The sequence below is a fragment of the Gallus gallus genome, chromosome 5 (assembly GCF_016699485.2).
Source record: "Gallus gallus isolate bGalGal1 chromosome 5, bGalGal1.mat.broiler.GRCg7b, whole genome shotgun sequence".
NCBI lineage: Eukaryota > Metazoa > Chordata > Aves > Galliformes > Phasianidae > Gallus > Gallus gallus.
This window is the reverse complement of record NC_052536.1, coordinates 49,343,270-49,363,150: the sequence shown is the minus strand read 5'-3', so window position 1 is coordinate 49,363,150 and position 19,881 is coordinate 49,343,270. Positions and strand designations below refer to the sequence as shown.

The 19,881-nt window shown below is 37.4% G+C and overlaps 1 protein-coding gene across 20 annotated transcripts in view; it reads right to left on the bottom strand.

Moving 5' to 3' along the window:
• Nucleotides 1–19,881, bottom strand: part of TRAF3 (TNF receptor associated factor 3) — a 69,388-nt gene that overhangs the window by 29,680 nt on the left and 19,827 nt on the right. For 10 of the 20 annotated variants that reach the window (XM_046942506.1, XM_025150935.3, XM_040701285.2 and 7 more), the window contains 3 exons: nucleotides 15,572–15,714; nucleotides 2,979–3,235; nucleotides 273–324 (listed from right to left, as the gene is read on the bottom strand). In XM_046942506.1, the coding sequence (XP_046798462.1) occupies nucleotides 273–324; nucleotides 2,979–3,220 (294 nt within the window). In that variant the 5' untranslated portion in view covers nucleotides 3,221–3,235; nucleotides 15,572–15,714. Of the gene's footprint in view, nucleotides 1–272; nucleotides 325–2,978; nucleotides 3,236–14,605; nucleotides 14,707–15,571; nucleotides 15,715–16,546; nucleotides 16,697–17,904; nucleotides 17,920–19,881 lie in introns of all 20 variants that reach the window. The other 10 variants (XM_004936344.5, XM_040701282.2, XM_040701284.2 and 7 more) reach the window with 5 other exon arrangements.

Sequence of the window (19,881 nt, the reverse complement as noted above, 5' to 3'; positions counted from 1 at the left end):
TGCAAAGTGTTGCTGCAGCTCCCAGCTATGAAAACCAGTAGCAACGCCTGGCTGGACCATTAAAGTTGAAGCTGGCACGCTGTTCTCTGTCATGTGGTTGACAGTAAGAATGAGCTGCCCTCCCATATAAAATACATGGCTTAGATTTTATAACAAAACTATCTTCTGAAAGTAGCTTATTAGGCTTATGAAATAATGGCCACAAAATACTAACACATCTTATGTATGCTACACAATTCAATACTCTTGAATAAGAAATAGTTTAACGATACCTTGTCTTTTACTATGCTTTCTTGACATGCTGTACATTTTGGACTCGGAGTGCTGCAGAGAAAAAAAAAAGTTGTATTTCAACTCATCTGAGTTTTAAGATCGTAAGAACTCCAGTTTAAGAGGCATTTTATTCAGTTACAATTATTCAACGGTGTTTTTTAAATGTTAAAAGTGAATTCAGTTTACTAGAATGAGGCAACATGATGTTACCACAAAAAATTTGAACACTGAGTCTAGAATTCCTGAGGAAATAAAACCACACTATGCCTCCAGCCACCTGTGTAGTGGTTTTCCTCATGAAACCTGTACCCGATGCACAGCTCTTGTCAATTTTCTGTCTGTTGGTGCAAACATGGAAAATATTGCTTCTTTCAATTATCCAGACCTCTTTCAAACAACACATAATTAAACCTCACTCTCTCTGACAGTGAGTTATATATCCTGTTCTGGTTTCAACAGCTGCTACAGATCCCAGGGCCCTTTATCTTGAGTAAATCTATTTACTCCTCTGCAGTTCCTTTTCCCCACATAAAATGAGGATAGCCATAGCAATTTCTCTCTTAAAGCACTGAGATCCATAGATGAAAAGCACTAGGTAACTGCTAGGTAAACTCTTTTGCAAGGCAACTAATTGACAGACTATACAAGTTGCCATTGTTTGCAACACTGCAGATCAATGTAAAAGACCAAATTGGTTTAATTATTTTATGTAATTAGTATAGTTATTTCAAATCATCTCACTGGCCTTTACTCATTGAAATGACCATTCTATATATCCAAATGTATTTCTGAGTATCTTAACTGCCTTGCAGCTTCAACACCTGTAGGTTTTTTTTGTTTGTTTGTTTTTTAAGTAGGAATAAAATGAGGAGGGAGAACTAATCAACTTAAGGGCATATAGTGTTTGATACAACATCATCCTTCCCTTGCTTTTACTGAGTTCACTCAAACATCCCACTTGCTCTTTTAAACTACAGCTGCATACTGAGCAGACATCTTTATTGCGTTAGCTACACTGACTGCTAGTTCTTTGTCCTCGAATGACCCTGGAACAGAACCTAGTAGTATGTAATCAGTGTGTGTGCAGCAGCGTATCAACACTGAATGAGAAATTTTGTACAGGATTTGTCTGCAACAGGCACTTAAACATAGTGAAATAACTAGAGAGAAAGAGCAGTATGGTAGATGGTCTATACCTATGTGTCCTCTTCACTAACAAACTGGTTGAAAAGAGAGGAAGATAAAATTACACATATTCTAGCTGCACTGTAATAAGCACATGTGCATGTCTCTCAGCAGGGAAGGAAAATTGCCCAGATTCCAGCAATGCCAGAATCGTTACTGCTTGGATTGTTAAGGATCTGCTCTGTCCATCTGCACACATCCAAGCATGCCAGGTGTTTGCTTTTCTGCAGTCACTGCTATTAACCATGTAAGAGCCTTCCAAAAACATATATTCAGAAAGAAATAACTGCATTTCTCACAGCAAACTACACTTTACCTGAAGAATTGAAAGAAAAGCCTTCCTCATCCCATTCCAATTTGGCATGCTGTAGCAAAAGGCCTACAGAAATGTATTAGTGAGCTACAGACACTCAGTATGGAGGTTACTCTCTATCGTCTGACAGGGTAATGTAACAAGCCTGTAATGCAACCTCTTCTACGATATGGCACATACTCTTAACGTGCATCTTTCTGAGACTACAGAATTACAAGTGAAATATAAGCCACTGCCTCAAGTTAGGATGGTCACAAGAAGTAAACAGGAAGTCACCAGAGTTTTCTAAGTCAAGTCCTCTCTATATTGGTAGTGCAATATGTACTATCCAGTAAGTTCATTTTGTTCTGCACCTCTGCTTACCTACTAGTAAACGTAAGTACTGACTGCTTATTTACACCAGGAGATTAAAGCGTCAAGAACAACCTCTAAACATAAGACCAAGTGTCAAAATAACACTGCTAAGTGCAATCACTAGCAATGCATCAAAGCTGAGTGACAAAGACATATATTTCTACAGATGCATGGATACTTCTTAAAATCTAGATACTTCCTTTTAAACAGCTACACTTTTATTCTTACCTACACTGCAAAAGATTACACCTTTCAGTATTTTTTTTTTTTTTATGTCTAAAACACTTGCTCACACATTTTATGCTCTGGCATTTCTGACCCTACTGGAAGCCATAAAACACAGCAATTCTATGTGTTTTCTGGCGCTTTATGGGGAAAGGAAACTCCACAATCATTGACATCTATCCAAGGGTCCCACCAATCAGCTGTAAATCTGAGTCCATCAGTAGGTTAGGTACTATCATTCCAATGAGCCTTTGCAGGCTCACTTCTTCACACAGTCATAGTTCCATATTATCAAATGGATCTTGGATCAAAATAGACATGTCAGCAGTCATGGCAAACAGGTATTCAGTTTACATTCCAGACAATTAACTTTTTACTTTCTGCACCAACACAATAGGATTAAAACACTTAAACAACAATTTTGACAATATTTACAGAATTTTAGTTGTCTTCTATACTGGGTGAAGTTGAGATAAACAATTGCATCAGCACATGGGTAAGAAATAAGAAAGCAACCAGCAAGCTAAAGACTGCTTCCAGCCCAGGGCATTAGCTTACAGTATACATCAAACTACATTTTCAGTAGTTCTCAAGTTTTAAACATGCTTCATTACAACAGGAAACATACCTCAGCAAGGCATTCATGCAAGTCTCACAGAATCTGTGTCCACATTCAGTCTGTTTAGGATTGCATAAGATGAAGTGACATTTTTCACATTTATACTTATCCTCCACAGCATTTACAAATTTTTCTTTGTAGCCACCTTGCTCTGGAACATAAATTGATGCTGAAGGACTGCGATCAGGATTGGCCCTTTGTTGTACCATTTCTACAGATAAAGGGGGTTCTGTCTTCTTACTGGTGTCCATGCTCTAAGATAATTTCTGTGGAGCAGAAACAAAATAAGAGAAGCTCTGAGATCTCTTTTTCCACTTAAACAAAATAAAACAAACTTAGCATCTGAGAAGCTACATAAAAACAGAAATCACTAAGGAAAGACATCATGTGGACATGATACATACATAAAGTGGACATATATGTGTAAATATATTAAGCTTAGCAAATTTGTAAAATACTCAACATTTTTAAAGGCTCTAGAAAGTCAAGTATTAAAACCTATTCCTAAAAGCAGTCTTAATTAAGTTTTGCCATCACTCTAGAAACAAGAAAGAGCAGAGTTTGTATCCTTCCACCTCCATTCCTGAAAAAATGTCAGTAATATTGAAGTTGTACCTTTCATTAGAGGAAGCAACAAGGGGTATGGAGGAGCAGTTGTGCTGGTGCAGTACCATGCACAATGCTACTCACATGCTACTGTAAAAAGCACATAACCACTACTTATTCTACACAAGATATTTGGTGTCCACACAGCCCCACTGCCAGTTTTTCCTTATCTCGTGCAATACCAGTGCATAAGACGCACTGTTTTAGAACAAAGCAGCAAGTTTTTATTCATTAAACACCTTTCCAACCTTTTCATCACAATTCCCACATGTAGAAAACAGGTGACACAAGTCTAATAGACAGAGGAGATAGCATGGCCACTTGGTTAATTAAATAGGACTAAGTGCAACGGACAGGCAGCTAAGAAAATAATTAATGTAACCGAAGGATGAATTACTGTACCCGTTTTCCTGGACTATGACACCTCAAGGCCAGCATGAAATGAATTAGCGGGGGAACAGAGGACAAACACCCCAAGTTAAATTCAAAAACCTGGTTTGAATGACTTCTGACTTACGGAATCATAGAATAATTTAGATTGGAAAAGACTGCTAAGATCATCAAGTCCAACCATTACCTAATCACCACCTCCATCCCTTAAAGAGTTCAAGTCAAGGTTGGATGGGGTCCTAAGCAGCCTGATCTAGTAAGTGTCAAACCTGCCCATGGCAGAGGGGATGGAACTGGATTATTTCTAAGGTCCAATCCAACCTAAGCCTTCCATGATTCTAACACCACAACTCAACCACTAAACACATCCCTAAGAGCCACAGCACCTCTTAAATACCTCACAGATGGGGACTCTATCACTTCAATAGTCAGCCTGTTCCAATGCCCAACCACTCTTTCCATGAAGAAATGATTCCCAACGTACAACCTAAATCTACCCTGGCACATGTTGAGGCCTTGTAATTAAGTACTTGTAATTAAATGTATTTTCTTGTAGGTCATTTTTCATCTATATTTTAGGTTTGAAATTCTCTAGACTAAACACACAAGGAAATTTCCTTCTTTTGTTTCCGATAGCAACTGTTTTTTCTTAAATGAAAAGACAAAATCATTACAACTCACCATTGATGCTACTTCATGTCTGTACCAACACCAATGGAGCAAGTGTAAAGATGTTTAGCAAAGAATCCACACTTCGGCACCCTCCCATCCCAGGGGAAAGCCTCACTGCATCTCAATAAACTACAGAGAAAGCCTGAGGAAAACCATCCTCAGAACTCAGTATTTAGACTGAATGATTTGATCTTACTCAAAACCAAAAAAAGCCAACAACAACAACAACAAATCAGTTTCTACATCCACTGAAAGGTAAATACCAAGTCTGGTTCATAATTTGAATTAATGTCTGCCTCCTTATCTAGTCTTCAAAGACTGTTCTGCCAGGACATTAGACTCTGCAATCTGAAGAAGAGAAGAAACAGCGCTGAACTGTAAGCAATTTGCAATTCTCTTTAATGAGCAAATTCAGATTAATTTAGACCAGGGAAGCAAGCAAAGCCTGAACTAGAGTTTCAGCATCAAGAATAAAAACAGACTATGACAATACTGAAGAGGTAATTTCAGAGGTTGTAACCAGAACACAAAAGATAAGATGTGATGCTGACAAGAGTCTAGGAGACAAGAAGGTTAAGAGAACTGTCATGAGTGAGAAAGAAAGCAGCTAATGAAAGTAGTTGAGCAATAGAGATTGCCCAAGACATGACTAGCATTGCTGAACATTCATGGCTGAACAGAGGTGACCTCAGACACAAGCTGAGGACTTAGAACTTTGAAGCACTAACAGAAAAATGTGAAATTAACTACCTATAGATTTGCTTCTCGTGTACAATTAGGAGAAAAGCTGAATTTGGAGCTCACAGTTCAGTTATCTCCATAGGATTCCAGTTCTGTGTTGGTTTATGGTTTGCAGATACTAATATCTCTTTTTCCCTTTTCAACTGCCTATTCTTCTGTTGTATTTGAGACCTCTACCACTCATTCTGTCAACTCCTGAACTCAGCAGACAACTTCAAGCACATTGAATGGTGAGAATAACAAATACAGGGAATATGATTCTCCTTCGAATGCAAGAACAAAACAAGACATGGTCTGAATTTGACTCAGAGAACAACTTCAAAAAAGAGGCACTGAAAGAGATGCTGAAGGGAGATCTGGCAAGTCATGACAGTACAAAGCTCCTGAACTTAAAGACACCCTACACAACACAACCGTTGAATGCTTGTTTCCTCAAATTTCTTCAGAAAGAAGCTAAATATGATTTGGAATTTAAAGTCCTTCAATAGCATCATTTCTTCATGGAAACTGAGTAACTGGTCACAAGGAGGCATGCAGGGGTGAAAAGGAGAAGAAGCAAGATTTAACTGAGAAAGAATACTGAATGTCAAATGAGCAGCAGGTGAGAGTTTCACAGAGATATGAAACTGATCAGGGACTGAACTGTCAGCTGGAAAGAGATTTCATACCAAAATAAGCTGTACAGTGCTCCACATGTCTCCCCATTTGGAAATGACACATTGGATATCTTGTCACAGAAAACAACCAGAAAGCCCACTAATAAAATTCACTATGCAATATGCCTAACAGTGAGATTTGTGTACTTCAGCTTTTATATATTTGTCTCATGAAAAAGTACATCAGCCACAAAAGTGCAGCAGCCAGCCTGGTGAAGAATTCTCTTCTACAGTATTCCGAACAGTCAGCATTTTCTTATGCAGCAAAAACAAAAAGCAATTCATGAAGTGCAGCTAGAGAATACTACAGAGTATCTAAACCTCCTTATTACAACCTGAGAGCTGCATTTAACAAGGAGGTGGAGAGACCTGATGTTTATCACAAACTGCATACACAAGTCGAACTACTGTATGCACAGCAGCGTACTCATGCATGAGTTACATGCTATTACATGTGTATTTGAGATCAGCAATGAATACAAGTGCAGATAAACATTTCAGCTGCCATCCTTTTGCAAAAACCATTTACAATGGTTTACATACCATTACAGGGTGTCATCTGTGATGTCATTTTTTCCTTTTCAGGAACTTTTAACAGCAGGAATTGGATTATACCCCCATAATCATGTTTCAAACTGCCAACAAGAGGCAATTTTGAAGTCACACCTCAGTAAGATACTACGTGCTTACAGTAGGGAAGATAACCACTTCCAGAAAGAAGATGAGCCTGGCTAGAACACTCAAGATATGCCAGTTCTGGTGGAAGCTGCTGACTCCTACAGGCATGGCAAGCTGCCATCAAGTCAGTCCTTGTTCAGCAAGCTAAATCCTGATTCAACTCCTGATTCACCACTAGCTACTTCCTTAAGCACCAGTTTCTTATCACTGGGAAACAACACAGAGTTACAGTAAAGCATCTATAAAACTTTAAATACATGTCTGGAAACAAACAAACAAAAAGCAGAAACAAGGTGCAACTCTTACTTAACCTATAATGTCCCTCAAAAACCAATCACAAAAAGACAGTTTCAATATATTAACAATATAAAGCAAATAAGCTTTTACCAGAGTTTTAAAATTAAAAAGGTCAAGCGGTTATTTCAAGTAAGTGTTATGTTACACTAACAGAGGAAAAGATAACAAAAGATACAGTCTAATTTGTTTTTTTTTACTGAGGACAGAAAAAACTTTTCCATCAAATTACAATTTTCACTGACAACAGAAGCTTCCCAAACAGAACAGTACTGCATGCACAATATCTAACTTAAGTTCCAAGAAAGAAACCTTAAGTTGGACAGCAAGCTGAAGATCATAGAGGAAAGATACCCATTTTCACAAAACCTGTCTGGGGAACAAGAAGAGAAACCTCATGTAGTGTCCCAGTGAGTTGGGAAGTGGAACCACAATCACCACTGCCTCTGTGTGGTCTATTAGCTGGCCCACCACTTCACAGCTACATCAAAACCACCTGCTCATCTTGTCTAGGCCAACAGCATGGTCTTTGTTCCCTCCAATACTGTAATGGGGAAGGGAGAATGGAGATCTATTTTAATAATTATGAGGTAGAAAACTGGGGCTAAAAGGGAATGTTGTGCATAGATTAGAATGAAACTAGACTTCATTTGCTTCACTTTTTACAGCATTTTCCTTTGTAATTTACAGGATACCCTCAGAGAACCAAGCAGTCACGCATTTGGAGTGGTATTTCTAGCTCTTCAGTCTTCTCAGACCAGGTGCTTTCTGTCATTAAGAATTACAGCCTCAAGTTAACGCACAGAAATCTTTATCTTAAATGGTATAAAAAAAAAAGAAAAGGCATTTTATAGCTTCTAATAAATTCCTAGCACACAGTTAGTGGAAAAGAACATATATGTCTCCTTCACCACCTTTTAGACAGCCCTTCAACTCAGCTTTGCTTCCACTTTTGAGTGTGATTACAATATACAGCATACACTGGGTATTCTCTGCATGAAAAGCTTCTGCCATTTACAAGCTCTTTACAGTCATTTATTAGGTGCATCATTCTGGAATCACTCAGGTTGAAAGAGACCTCTGGAGGTTATCTAGCCCAACCTCCTGTTCAGAGCAAGGCTAACTTCAAAGCTAGATCAGGATGCCCAAGGCCCAGCTGACCTTTCCAAACCTCTAAGGACGATACCACAACCTCTGTGAGCAACCTGCTCCAGTGCTCAATGTTCCCACTGTGAGGAGTTCTTTTTATAGCAATTACAATGTGATATCGTACAGAAAAAAAGGCCTGTTTGGATATATGAACTGCTATTTTCTCAAGCAACAAGGACAGATTTCACCATAATGCTTAAGGGCTTAATTTGCTAAAAACTATTGAACAAATAGGAATGCTTTTTGGGGGGGGGCTTGAATGGTGCAGGCTATTACTTCTTTTCCTATCTGTACTAGGACATTAGAAGTATAAAATACTGGTAACTTGAAATATTGCAAAAAAAACCCATGTATGTCACAGACATTACAACATGCTGTTTCCCATGCTCTAGTTTGCAAGATGACTAAATAGCAGAAAATGAGTGGTAACTATGTTTCAGATTGTTCTATTCTTTTAACTTTTTATCACTTTCTTTGGCTCCATCTCTTTCAATGAGTCCACACATTCATGTCAAGTTACTTACAGTATTAAAGAGAAGAACATCACCCAGATACAGTTAACTCTATTTAGCAAGCCTGCTAGGCTATGCTTTCGGGGAAACAGTTCTAACATACTTGTTACCCTGAGTAACAATTACATCAGTATTAAGAGATAAGAATATTTATAAGTAATAAGATAGCATTAATTATTTTTTGAGTATTCAAGAGCCCAGGAATTGACAATTTTAGTAACTACTCCGTAACATGTTGAGAATAATTAACAGTCTAATAAATTGCACTACGGGGGTGAAAGGGGAGTAGGGGAGGTGAGAAGAGAGAAAGAGAAAGAATAACTCAAAAAAAGTTCTCAAGAATAATAATAATTAAAAAAAAACAGAAAAGCAATTCAGTGTAATTTAGGAAAGCTGATTTTAACCACCACTATGTCCAACTACTACATTTTTTGTAAGTTACACCATTTCTTTTGAATAGTTTTGAATAGTGACAAATGTGACAGCAAAATGACCAAGATTCAGCCTGAGGCAACACTGAAAATAGTGCTTTTATTTATTTCAGCTTGCACTTGCTACCTACAGCTCTTAATAATTACTTTGTAATCTCAGTAGGCTACCAAAACATGGTGTAAAGTCAACTGAAGTACAAGAAATGAAAAGCCTCTTTTAGAAATCAAAGATCTCTTAAGCTTTGAAAGCCTGGGCCATAAGACAACAGATAAGAGATATGCTGTTCAAGCTTGCCATGTGTAGGACAGAAAAAAGTACATACCAGATTATTGCATTCATTATGAAATTAACCCCTAGATAGGACCCATATTCCTATCTGAGGGTTTTAGTAGAGGCACTGAAAGAACAGGAAAGGTTCAAAGATGAGCAAACAACTGCCGCACAAAGTGTACTTCAATCTTTTCCTGTGCTGCTTAGGGGAAGTCCACAACTGAAATACATATGCCCGTCCCATGTCAAGGAAGTGGATCAACATCCTACAGTTTTGCAACTTCTGACTCTGCTTACACAGGAAAAATCAGTCATTCTAAAATTAATCCTCTTCTTTTGTGATAGTTATGGCATTCCCAGAATATTAAAGTCTATCTCGAGATAAAGGTAGCTTCATTTTACTGAACTGTTCTAAATACACTTTGAAGAGAATACTAGCAAAACCAGTTTATATTTGCATCCTGAGTATCCTATCTTTATGGAAATCTATTGTCATAAGTTCAGATTTCCCTCGTTTCTCATTTTATAGCAAGTCTAACATTTCCTTCTCCTTTGTTACACAGCATAGAAGTCATAGCTCCATGTGTTACGTGCAGTAATGCCAAAACACACACACCCAAATGAAAAGTAACTACGTTTCCTCGTCATGCCTACTAGGATGGAGAAACAGTAGGCTTGAACCTCTCATGACAATTTCTAACAGGGATCAATAAGGATCACGGTAGATGGCACACCCAAATTATTTGGTCATGGCATACAGTCTTAGAAAAAGATACCTAACCCTCAAGTGATCTATAAGAAGTCACTTTTCCTCCTGAGGTGTGCCTTCAAGGTTAAAAATAAATAAATAATTTCAGAAACAACTTGGTTTTAAACTACATCAACTCAAAACACACCAAATTCTTTTCATTTCTGAAATCACCAACGCGGAACCAAAAACTCTTGCCGTCTTTTAAAGTTAGCCTTTAAAAACAATAACCCTACCAATGGATGCTACTCCGTTCCACTCTGTTAATGAAATAGACCCTCATTTTCAACCTTAATGAATACTCTTCAAATCATAATCTACGTACTCTGCTGACTGACAAGCACATGAGGAATACTTTCTGCATTGCCAGTCTCTGGCAAAATGCATCTATGCTGACTCTTTAATGAATTCATCTCAAAATGCCCATCTTAAAATCCCTTACTTCATCTTTGGCAGTTGTAGTAAGAAAGGATCCAGAAACAAAAGTGTCAGAGACCAGCAAACAAAAAAATTAAAAAAAATAAATTGAAAAAAGCAGTAAGAGACATGAAAATTGCCTTTTCCAAGAATCTCAAAAACATGATTCTAATTTTAAAATGCAGCTGATGTTTAACAAAGTAACACTCCCAGGAAATTCTGAACACAGCACAGTATAGAGGAAGCTGGCAAATGAAATAACTCAGCTTTAAGTATGGCTCCACGCTTTTTGAATACAATGTTGAAATTCAAAACCATGGAACTAGAAACAGCCATTCAAGAGTACTGAGATGATAGAACTCAAGCAATAGTCTTCCTAGTCTTACCAGATTAAGTTTTCTAAGCCTACATACAAAACTAAATAATAATAAATAATCTATCTACCCTGTTTTCTATGAACCCACATTTCCTATCTTCCCAAACCAAATGACTACTGTATTCTATAAATTCAGGTAAGAAAACTACTTCTTCTCAGTGGAAAAGCCTTAAATATTAATCAAATTCCAAAACCTAAAACCAAATTATATTATCAGAATATTTAACAGTAAACTGCCTGGAAGACATTCATTCATTAACAGATCATGAGGCACATTTTTATTCCATTCTAGATGGACATCTTCAACTTTTGCTAAAATCACTGCTACTTGTTCAGGAAGAAAGAGGAGAAAAGGTGGTTAGGGCAACTCCCTCTTCATTTGTTTTTATTTTATTATACATCAAAACGTGGAGAAAAACAAGGACATCAACCACTTGTTCAGTGAAGCGATCAAAGGTTTATCTTCAGTGTTTTCATTGTATTCTCTATGGCTCTCCATCCTGAATTCTGGGAAACTAAGAGGGTTTTTTTGTTGTTGTTACTCTACTAGGGAAAAATCCATCTGAAACACATTTCTAATTGGAATCTGAAAAGAACATTTGTACTAGTATTTCTAGTTATTCCAGTTTCTAGATCTCCAGTGAAAATATTACTGAAGTTTTCAGGAGCAAAACCAAAAAAGTCTGGAAAAAGTCACATCAGGCATGTCAGAATCCGAAGTCATAGAATCATAGACTCCTTAGAATTGGAAGGGACCACTGAAGGCCATCTAAGTCCAACCCCCCTGCAATGAACAGGGACACCACAGCTAGATCATGTTGCCCAGGGCCTTATCCAGCCTTGCCTTGCAAGTCTCCAGGGATGGGGCATCAACCACATCGCCAGGCAAGCTGTTCCAGTGCCTCACCATCCTCATCGTAAAAGATTTTTTCCTTATATCTAACCTAGGTCTATCATCTTTGATTTTGAAACCATTTCTCCTTGTTCTATCACCACAGATCCTGCTGAAGAGTCTGTCCCCTTCTTTTCTGTAGCTCCCCTTTAGATACTGAAAGCTTGCAAGTCATACCTTGCAAAACTGAATTTTACATTCATTGCTTTCTAGAGCACTTCTTAATTTCACAAAGTGTTCATGGAAGGAGATGAGTTTATTTGTAGATGAGGATTTAGATTAACAAAGCACACTTTCCTGTCAATGCAAGAAAGGAACTAACTTGTTGCTTTCTCTTGGGATACAGAGTTCAGGAATGTGCTATTGAAGGCCTAGTCTATACAGGAGAAAGATACACATTTCTTCTAGTGTTCAACAGTATTTTTTTTTCCAGTCACAAAGTCCCATTAAAAGATTCTTCCACCTGGAATCTGATGTAATTTCCCACTTTCACGCTCAGATTGCATTTACTTTCCCAAATACCAAACCACCTTATTGCTTTGCTTTGCCTACTTTTACTTTTATATTTGCTGCCTGCGGGTTATTCTAGACGTTTCAGATCAGTAAATCTTGATATACTGAGAATAAGCCATCTCTACACAATCAGTTTAGACAGGGTAATAAACCAAGGACAAAAAACAAACAAACACACACAAACAACAGGTCCCTTTGAACGTCTGTCTCTGGCACTGGATTTTGAGAATTATCAAAAATTGATGGGGATTTTGTCTGTGACACACTTTCAAACATACTTCTGGTAGAACTGTAAACTATAGCTACTTCTTAAGAGACCTGTTAAAAACTCACACCTTGTATACATCATCCACGAGGCTTTAGAAAGATTTTTGTATTCAAGCTGGAAATGTGAGGTTACCATTTTTAGTTGGAAATTCTTTTTGCACACAAAGCCAGAGAGCTTCTCAGGTTAATATTAATGAGATCATGTTCATCTCTACCAAATAAATACTAAACAGAGTAATTGCTTAGTGTATTAATGGCAACCAAATATTTAACTATGCATTCTTATTTTTAAATTTCAAACCTGACAGCCTTTAGGTGTTGAACTAAATGAGACTAAATGAGAGTACTCAGAGATTCCTTGAAGAATTCAAGCCAACAAAGACTATCTGCTTGCATTATAAAGATACATGCAGGCAGAGCCTAGAAATGCAAAGAGCAGCTCCCAGCCGGAGCAAATACCAGATTTAAAATATTGCACTGTTAGAGCAAGCAGCTTAAGTCCTAAAATTAAAGTATGTTGCATCAGTAATGACTATTCAGTGGACAAACAGCAGTGATTCTCTACTCTTTTTTCAAATAACCTGTATCTAGGCAATGATGCTTCAAATATTACAGCAGTGGTTTGGAATTTTTTACTCTGATCCATGATTTTAAGACTTACCACTTTATCTTTTCCTCTTCAGTGACAAAATAAGAACAATATTACTTATAGCCTTCCTGACCTGAACTATTTTACATCATCAGAAAGCATTATTTTTAGAATCTCCTTCAACTGAGATTGAAGTGTCACCAGTCAAAGTCCTCATAGAACATTTTAAAAGAAAAGAAAACAGTCCCTCCTTCCCCAGGACAGCACAGTTAAAATGGTCTTGTAGCCCAATGCTCCATGATCCACACGAATCAATTAGAGGATCTGAAAACACTAGGAATATCATCATAGACAAATAGCTAGTGAGGTCACGTCACCTGCATGTCTATACCTAAGCAGAACTGCCACTGTATCATTACAAGGTAAGTACCCTTTCTTTCAATGGCTTTCCTTTACCTGGCATCTCTTACTTTGTTACTTTTAGAAGATAACAACTGAGCTTTAAATGTAAACCAGTTCAGAACATCTGTATCTCCAAGTCCCAAAATACATGAAAACTCTAAAACATGCTTCTACTGAGACAGGTCCAATGCAGCCCCTGGGATCTTTTCCAATCATTAAAAAGTGTCTAGAACACACTAGGGACAGGCTTATAGCCTACAGCGCTTCTGTACTTCCCTTCATAATTTCACTGAAGCCTAAAGACAATGAGTATTTGCTTTCAGTAGACAAAGCTGTAAGTTTTCTTAGCTGGCAAAATACAACATCTGAGAAAAAATAATGATAATAAGAGTAACTCCAAAGCATCTATTTAGCATTTCTTCTATTAACCTTAGAAGCAATTACTTTGAGGTCAAGCACAGAAAATTCCTAGCATTAGCTCAGATAAGAAAATTCTGTAGACCAATCATAAACCATCTTAAAAGAAAGTAAAAATCTACTTTTCATGACACTTACTCAGGGAAAAAGGAAAAAAAAAAAACAAAGAATGAAGGAATGATGCATTCAGAAGAGTGCACTATATATTTTTTTCTTTATATAGTTCTAGTGATTTCTTCTCCTGGGCATCACTTGTACTGAGAGTTTTACTAATCACAGCTAGCACCAGCACAGCTGTCAGCAAATAATATAAGCAAAGCTTATCCCATTTTGGAACAAGGCTGCATTTTGTTATCAGTCTGAACAGCTACCGTGCCTCACTGAATTAATGGATTTTCTAAGTGCATTTACAGAGGACAGAAAGCCAGAAACAGCTGTAATTAGGACAAATCTACACTATACAAGTTCATCTGAATAAGAATAATACCAACTTTTTCTCCCTTCCCATATAAAAATTTTAAATGCTTAATGAAGTACCATCAGCCTTGTTTTTTTTTTTTTTCCATCTCCAGATATATGTAAAAAAATATCTCCATAATCTCTATTCATACAAACCTTTTGGATTCATACACTATCCTTTATATAGCCTCCTTTTATCTGGTGAATTTTGATCAGTAGTTTCATTCAAGCCCTCAACCATCACATCGAAGTTCTACCTTGAAGCACAAGAATTTACAACACAGATTAAAAAAAAAAAACAAAAAAAAACACCAACATATTTTCCTGACATCAACCTTTCATAACAGCAGCAGAGTAATGGAAAGTAAGTGCTGCACATGGAAATTCAGACTGAAGTCACCAAAATAAATGCTTACTTTCACAAGAAGTTCTATTGCATTTTCAGTGCTCAAGAGGAAGAAAATTGTGTATGACTATATGTTGAAATAAAAAACAAGGCAAAAAGGAGATGATTTCCAGTGAAGTTTGAGACAACACATAAGCAGAAAAATAGCCATCAAGTCAAACCACCTATGTCAACTCAGTGAGAAGACTGCTCAGGAAGAATGTTCTTAGGAGAACATCTATCATGCATCCAATGTTATCAAATTCTTAAGCTGGCAAATGTAGGGTTTATCCTAGTAGCCAAAAGAGGTTAGATTAAAAACCAAATGCATCCAGAAATAATTTGACACAGATGTGAAGACAGTGTCAAGTAACACCCCTGACTGAGTCACAAGCATCACATTAGAAGTGAGTCTCCAAACAGATGATACCATTAAATCTATGTATCTTCTTGGAATCTGCTCTTTAGTACATGTTCTCTTCTCTGTAAGAACATGTTTATAAAAACAGGTAAATTGTGCATCAGTCAGGAATTCATATACTCCTCACAAAAAGTTCCCATTGAAAGACAACTGAAGAGATTACCACATTAAAAAGTGATTTGTTAGTTTTGAATGCTCTTGATATCCAAAGTTCTCGTGACAGATTTTTGACAGAATTTCTATCCTCCTTTTCTTTATGGACTGACATCCCTCCCTCCCTTTCCTCAAGTTCAGAACAGGCTTTTTGATTGCTTACATTTCCTTCGTTTTATTTGAATCTCATTTGATCTGTAGCTTGAGAAGAGAGGAGAAAAAAAGCACTTTCTCAATGTTCTGTAAGGGTTCTCTTTACTCTTGACAAAAAGAACTTTGCTAGTCTGCCCGGTTTCTTTCTTCACCCTAAGGAAAGAAAAGTTGAAGTTATGTCACCTTCATTCAAAAACCATGTACACGTTTTTCAGCATTGATAAAGTTAGCCTAATGAAACTGGGTATCAAACTAACTTTTAATGGAAAATTTTAAAATAGTGTAGAACAGTATAGGTAACATACAAACACATGATTTTTAAACTGCTGTCTTCCTCTCCACTATCGCTCACAGAGTACTTTTCAATGAAACAACAATATATAGCTGGACCTACACAAAGTGAAAGTTATGGTCAATTTTTTCTGCCTTCATACAAAACTTCTCCACTCAGATGCATTAGTTGCCATCACAGACTGTAAAGAACTCTACAGGGCAGCACAACCTTTTTCTTAACAGTCTGTTGAATTCTATTTGGAAACATTACTCCAATTCTGGAAAAGTAACCAAGTGTTCTGCAGGGTTTCTTCAAAAAGCACTCACCCTAAGACAATATTCAAATACACGGTTAGAAGAAAGTAACATATGCTGGGGAAACTTTCTTAAACTTAACATTTTAACAGGCACGGAGAAGAGGAGGAAGAGCCTGAATGCATCATTAAGGGAAGACTCCATCGATCTCTATCTACGTACGTTTTGAAAAGGTGACAGTCAAGTTTAAATACAACAAATGCCACACCGCCACTCAGGCAACCAATACACCAACTCTAAATCCCCACAGAGTTCTCATATTTACACTTCAAGAATAACACTTTGCGACCATGTTGTACAAAACTCATTTGACCATATACAACACACACAGTAAAACCACACTTTTGCAATACTCTTAGTTTCTCAGCTCTTGTCAATGAAGTTTGCGGCCACCTACCACAGAGCCTAACAGTGTCAGAAAAGTCTGAAAAACGTGACCAGCTATTCCATAGTGCCAGCTCAACGATGCTCCCCGATGACACTAAGCAGACTGGCACCAAGGGCCCAGCTTGGCAGGGTACTCCCAGCTGTCATCCTGCACAAAATGCTGCAAAGATGGATCAACCTCAGCAGTTACACAGAACTGTTTATGGAAATGAAGACAGTCACAGAATTACAGATCTGCCACTGAATGTGTGAGGCTTTCATTCTCCTAATCATGTCTAAAGTAACTAACTTTGTAACGTGAGACCAAGACAATAGCATTTATTTAGAAATGCCACAGATTTTCAGAGCTATTAAATAGGTCCTTTTTGATCTTTATCACATGTTCCAGTTCACCTTTCTCCCTAAGGAGGTAAAAAGGCAGGGCTACGCTTCTAATAGTGCAGACCACAATCCTACTAACTAAGGGTAATGAGTGGCTGCAGACTCTAGAAAAAAAAAAACAAAAAAACACACTGACCAATGAAAGCCCAATCTGTCTAATTCTAGAAAGAGAACTGGAAAAACAGCCCAGCACTAAGATGTACAGAAACAAACTTACTCATAAGTAAAGGAGATCTGCATCTGTACAATACTTTCCCCACTAAAATAGTGTATTAACTCCCAATGAGCCCATATTGCTAGTAGATGTCACAAATTCCAATACTAAATTTCAATATAACAACTCAGCAAGTTACAAGTTCCAAAGCTCTTCACACTCCTATCCAGAATTTAGACATGGATTATGCTATCCTCGTCACTGTGCCATGTACGTGCCCAGCTACAAATCTTAATTTAGTGTAGGGAGTTTTGAGCTCTCTGCCTACACACAACTCCTTCCAATTCACAAAGTATTTATGGGCCTCCACATTTTCATTCTTACTGAATGAGTTCAGCACAAATGCTCCACACGTAAGTTGCAGCATTATGATGGTGCTATATCCTTAAATCTCTGGCATCAAAAAACATCCCAAGACAGGAATAAGACAGAGAAAGGATTGGTTTTCAGCTCTTATGATAAATGTAAAAGAACAAACATTCCAAGAACACTGTTCTTGAAAAGAAATTTCTATTGTTATACTGGAAAATCAGTTAGAACTGACAAAATAAAAAATAATCCTTTAACTCATATGAAGTACAAAAACCATTTGTCAACTTGAGTAAACTAGATGATCCACAGACTTCATTACAATGAATTTCCATGTGTTGCAAGCAATTAAAAAGATAATCAAAATTTCTACTCTCCAACAGAATACAGTTATTGTTGCATGCTACATCATGCACAAATTACTTCCATTATCCTTTAAATGTCAGGCAACAAAAGTATCTTACCTTACTCTCCACTGTCTGAGCACAAAGGATTAAATACAAAGTATTAGGCAGAAACTGCAAGTATTTCATATCAAAGAACAAACTAACCACTGCATCACTAAACCTACTGGCTTTCTGACATGACATGCAGACACGAGGGACACTCAATGAAGACTGAACCATCCCCTTTTCTGCAAGCAGCCACATCTCTGAATCAGGAACTGAAAGGCATCCATTCATTACATTCTGCTACCAAATGCAGGACTCAGTAAAAGGAGTCATCACAGCCTGATTTTCCCTCCTAGTAATCCTTGCCAATTACTGCACTGCAGTCTTTCCGATGGCTACACAAAATGCAAGCAGGGGAGGACTGAAGGAGCCCAGAAAAGAAGCCAAAAGTTACCATTTAGTTTATTTCAATCATCTCCTGCCACATCAGATGTGGGTTTAAGAGAATAAACAGCAGTTTGGTGAGATCTCAAGGATTTTCTCTACTGTTCTTCCCTTCATACTCCAGCATCTCTCTTTATCTATTTTTCATTCATACAAGAGTTTAATTTTATTTTTTTGATTTATTTTTTTTTTTTCTGAACAGCAACCTTCAGCACCCTGTACCTCACTTCCAGACCTCCTGCTGCAGCCCCAGGAGAATGTGCAAGAGCCAGTATTCAGAACACGTTATTTGGAGAAAAGCAGGAAGAATGCTGGAAAGAAATTTCATGCGCATGAATCCTTTTGGCTTCCGACTCCCAATAGTGAAAAAAAATTGCTTGTTTTTAGTGGCATGCTTCAACTGGGCTTACACTGACCTTTTAAAGAAAAGGTAACAGGCAACATAGATACAGCTTCACAGATATAATTAACACAACTACTACCCACTCCCCACCATCCACAGACAGGAGAAAGATTGCTTTCTCACAGCCACGCACAAGTCCTTTGCTTATTCTTCACAGGGGCTTCTAAGTTTCCAGGCACTGAAATAGCAGTCTTACAACTTGGATTGTTTTGTTTTGTATTCTTTCTTCTCTAGCATGGCATAGGTCCCATTCAGAGTTTTAGTTACTTAAGCTTGCAGCTATTATTAAGAATTTATTCAATGCCAAAGGTCATCTTCAGTTTAGAGCCTCTTCCCTGGTTTGTACACTAAACATTAAGTACTACACTAAAAATATAGAACAACAGATTTGGAAAGGGAAAAAGCCTGGTGGCTTTGAAATAGGGGTAAAAAATTAAAATATTAGAGGAACTAACAAGTACCTTCTACATGACTTAGAGCACTTCTGTACTTTTCTGTTCTCCTTCACTGAGGAAGAAGGCATAATGCCTCCTTTCACCCTCATGAACTAGATACCCTATCAAGTTCCCATCTCTTCGTATACTTGCATGCGTACTACTTTGTATAATACAGCTTCAATCTGAAGTTGGGAATTGCCAAATGTGAAAAAAAATAACTAAAATTAAGGAACATCAACAAGAAAATCTTACTAAAGCTGGGGGAAAGGAGGACCAGAAATATCCCCTAAAAAGAGAACAAATTGTAAAATAAGATCTTTCAGTTTTTGCATTTAGTCTAAAAGTAGCATCTTAACAACACTTCTTAACTTATATTGCTTCAGGACGCTGAACGTCCAATTGCCTCCTGGTTGGGATTCACACACTATCAAGGATACACACAGCACTTCTTAGGAGAAAAAAAAAAAAAACACCACCTACCACTACATTACAAACTAGGGCCAAGGAAGAAATTCTTACAGAAAAGCAGCAAGTCTGATTGACCAATCGTTCAGGATTCCCAGAGTTTTTGGTATTTGGAATGTTCTATGTCATAATGCTTAAAAGAACTGTAGTAAAAAAAAAAATAAAAATAAATCTTCAGATGTTTCAAAATTTTGTATGGAAAAGGAGTACAACTTCTCTAGCTTTCAGCTTTATAAAGCTGCTCTGAGGAACAGGACACAGAATCTCATGTTCTGTAGTCTCAGAGTATCATCTGCTGCT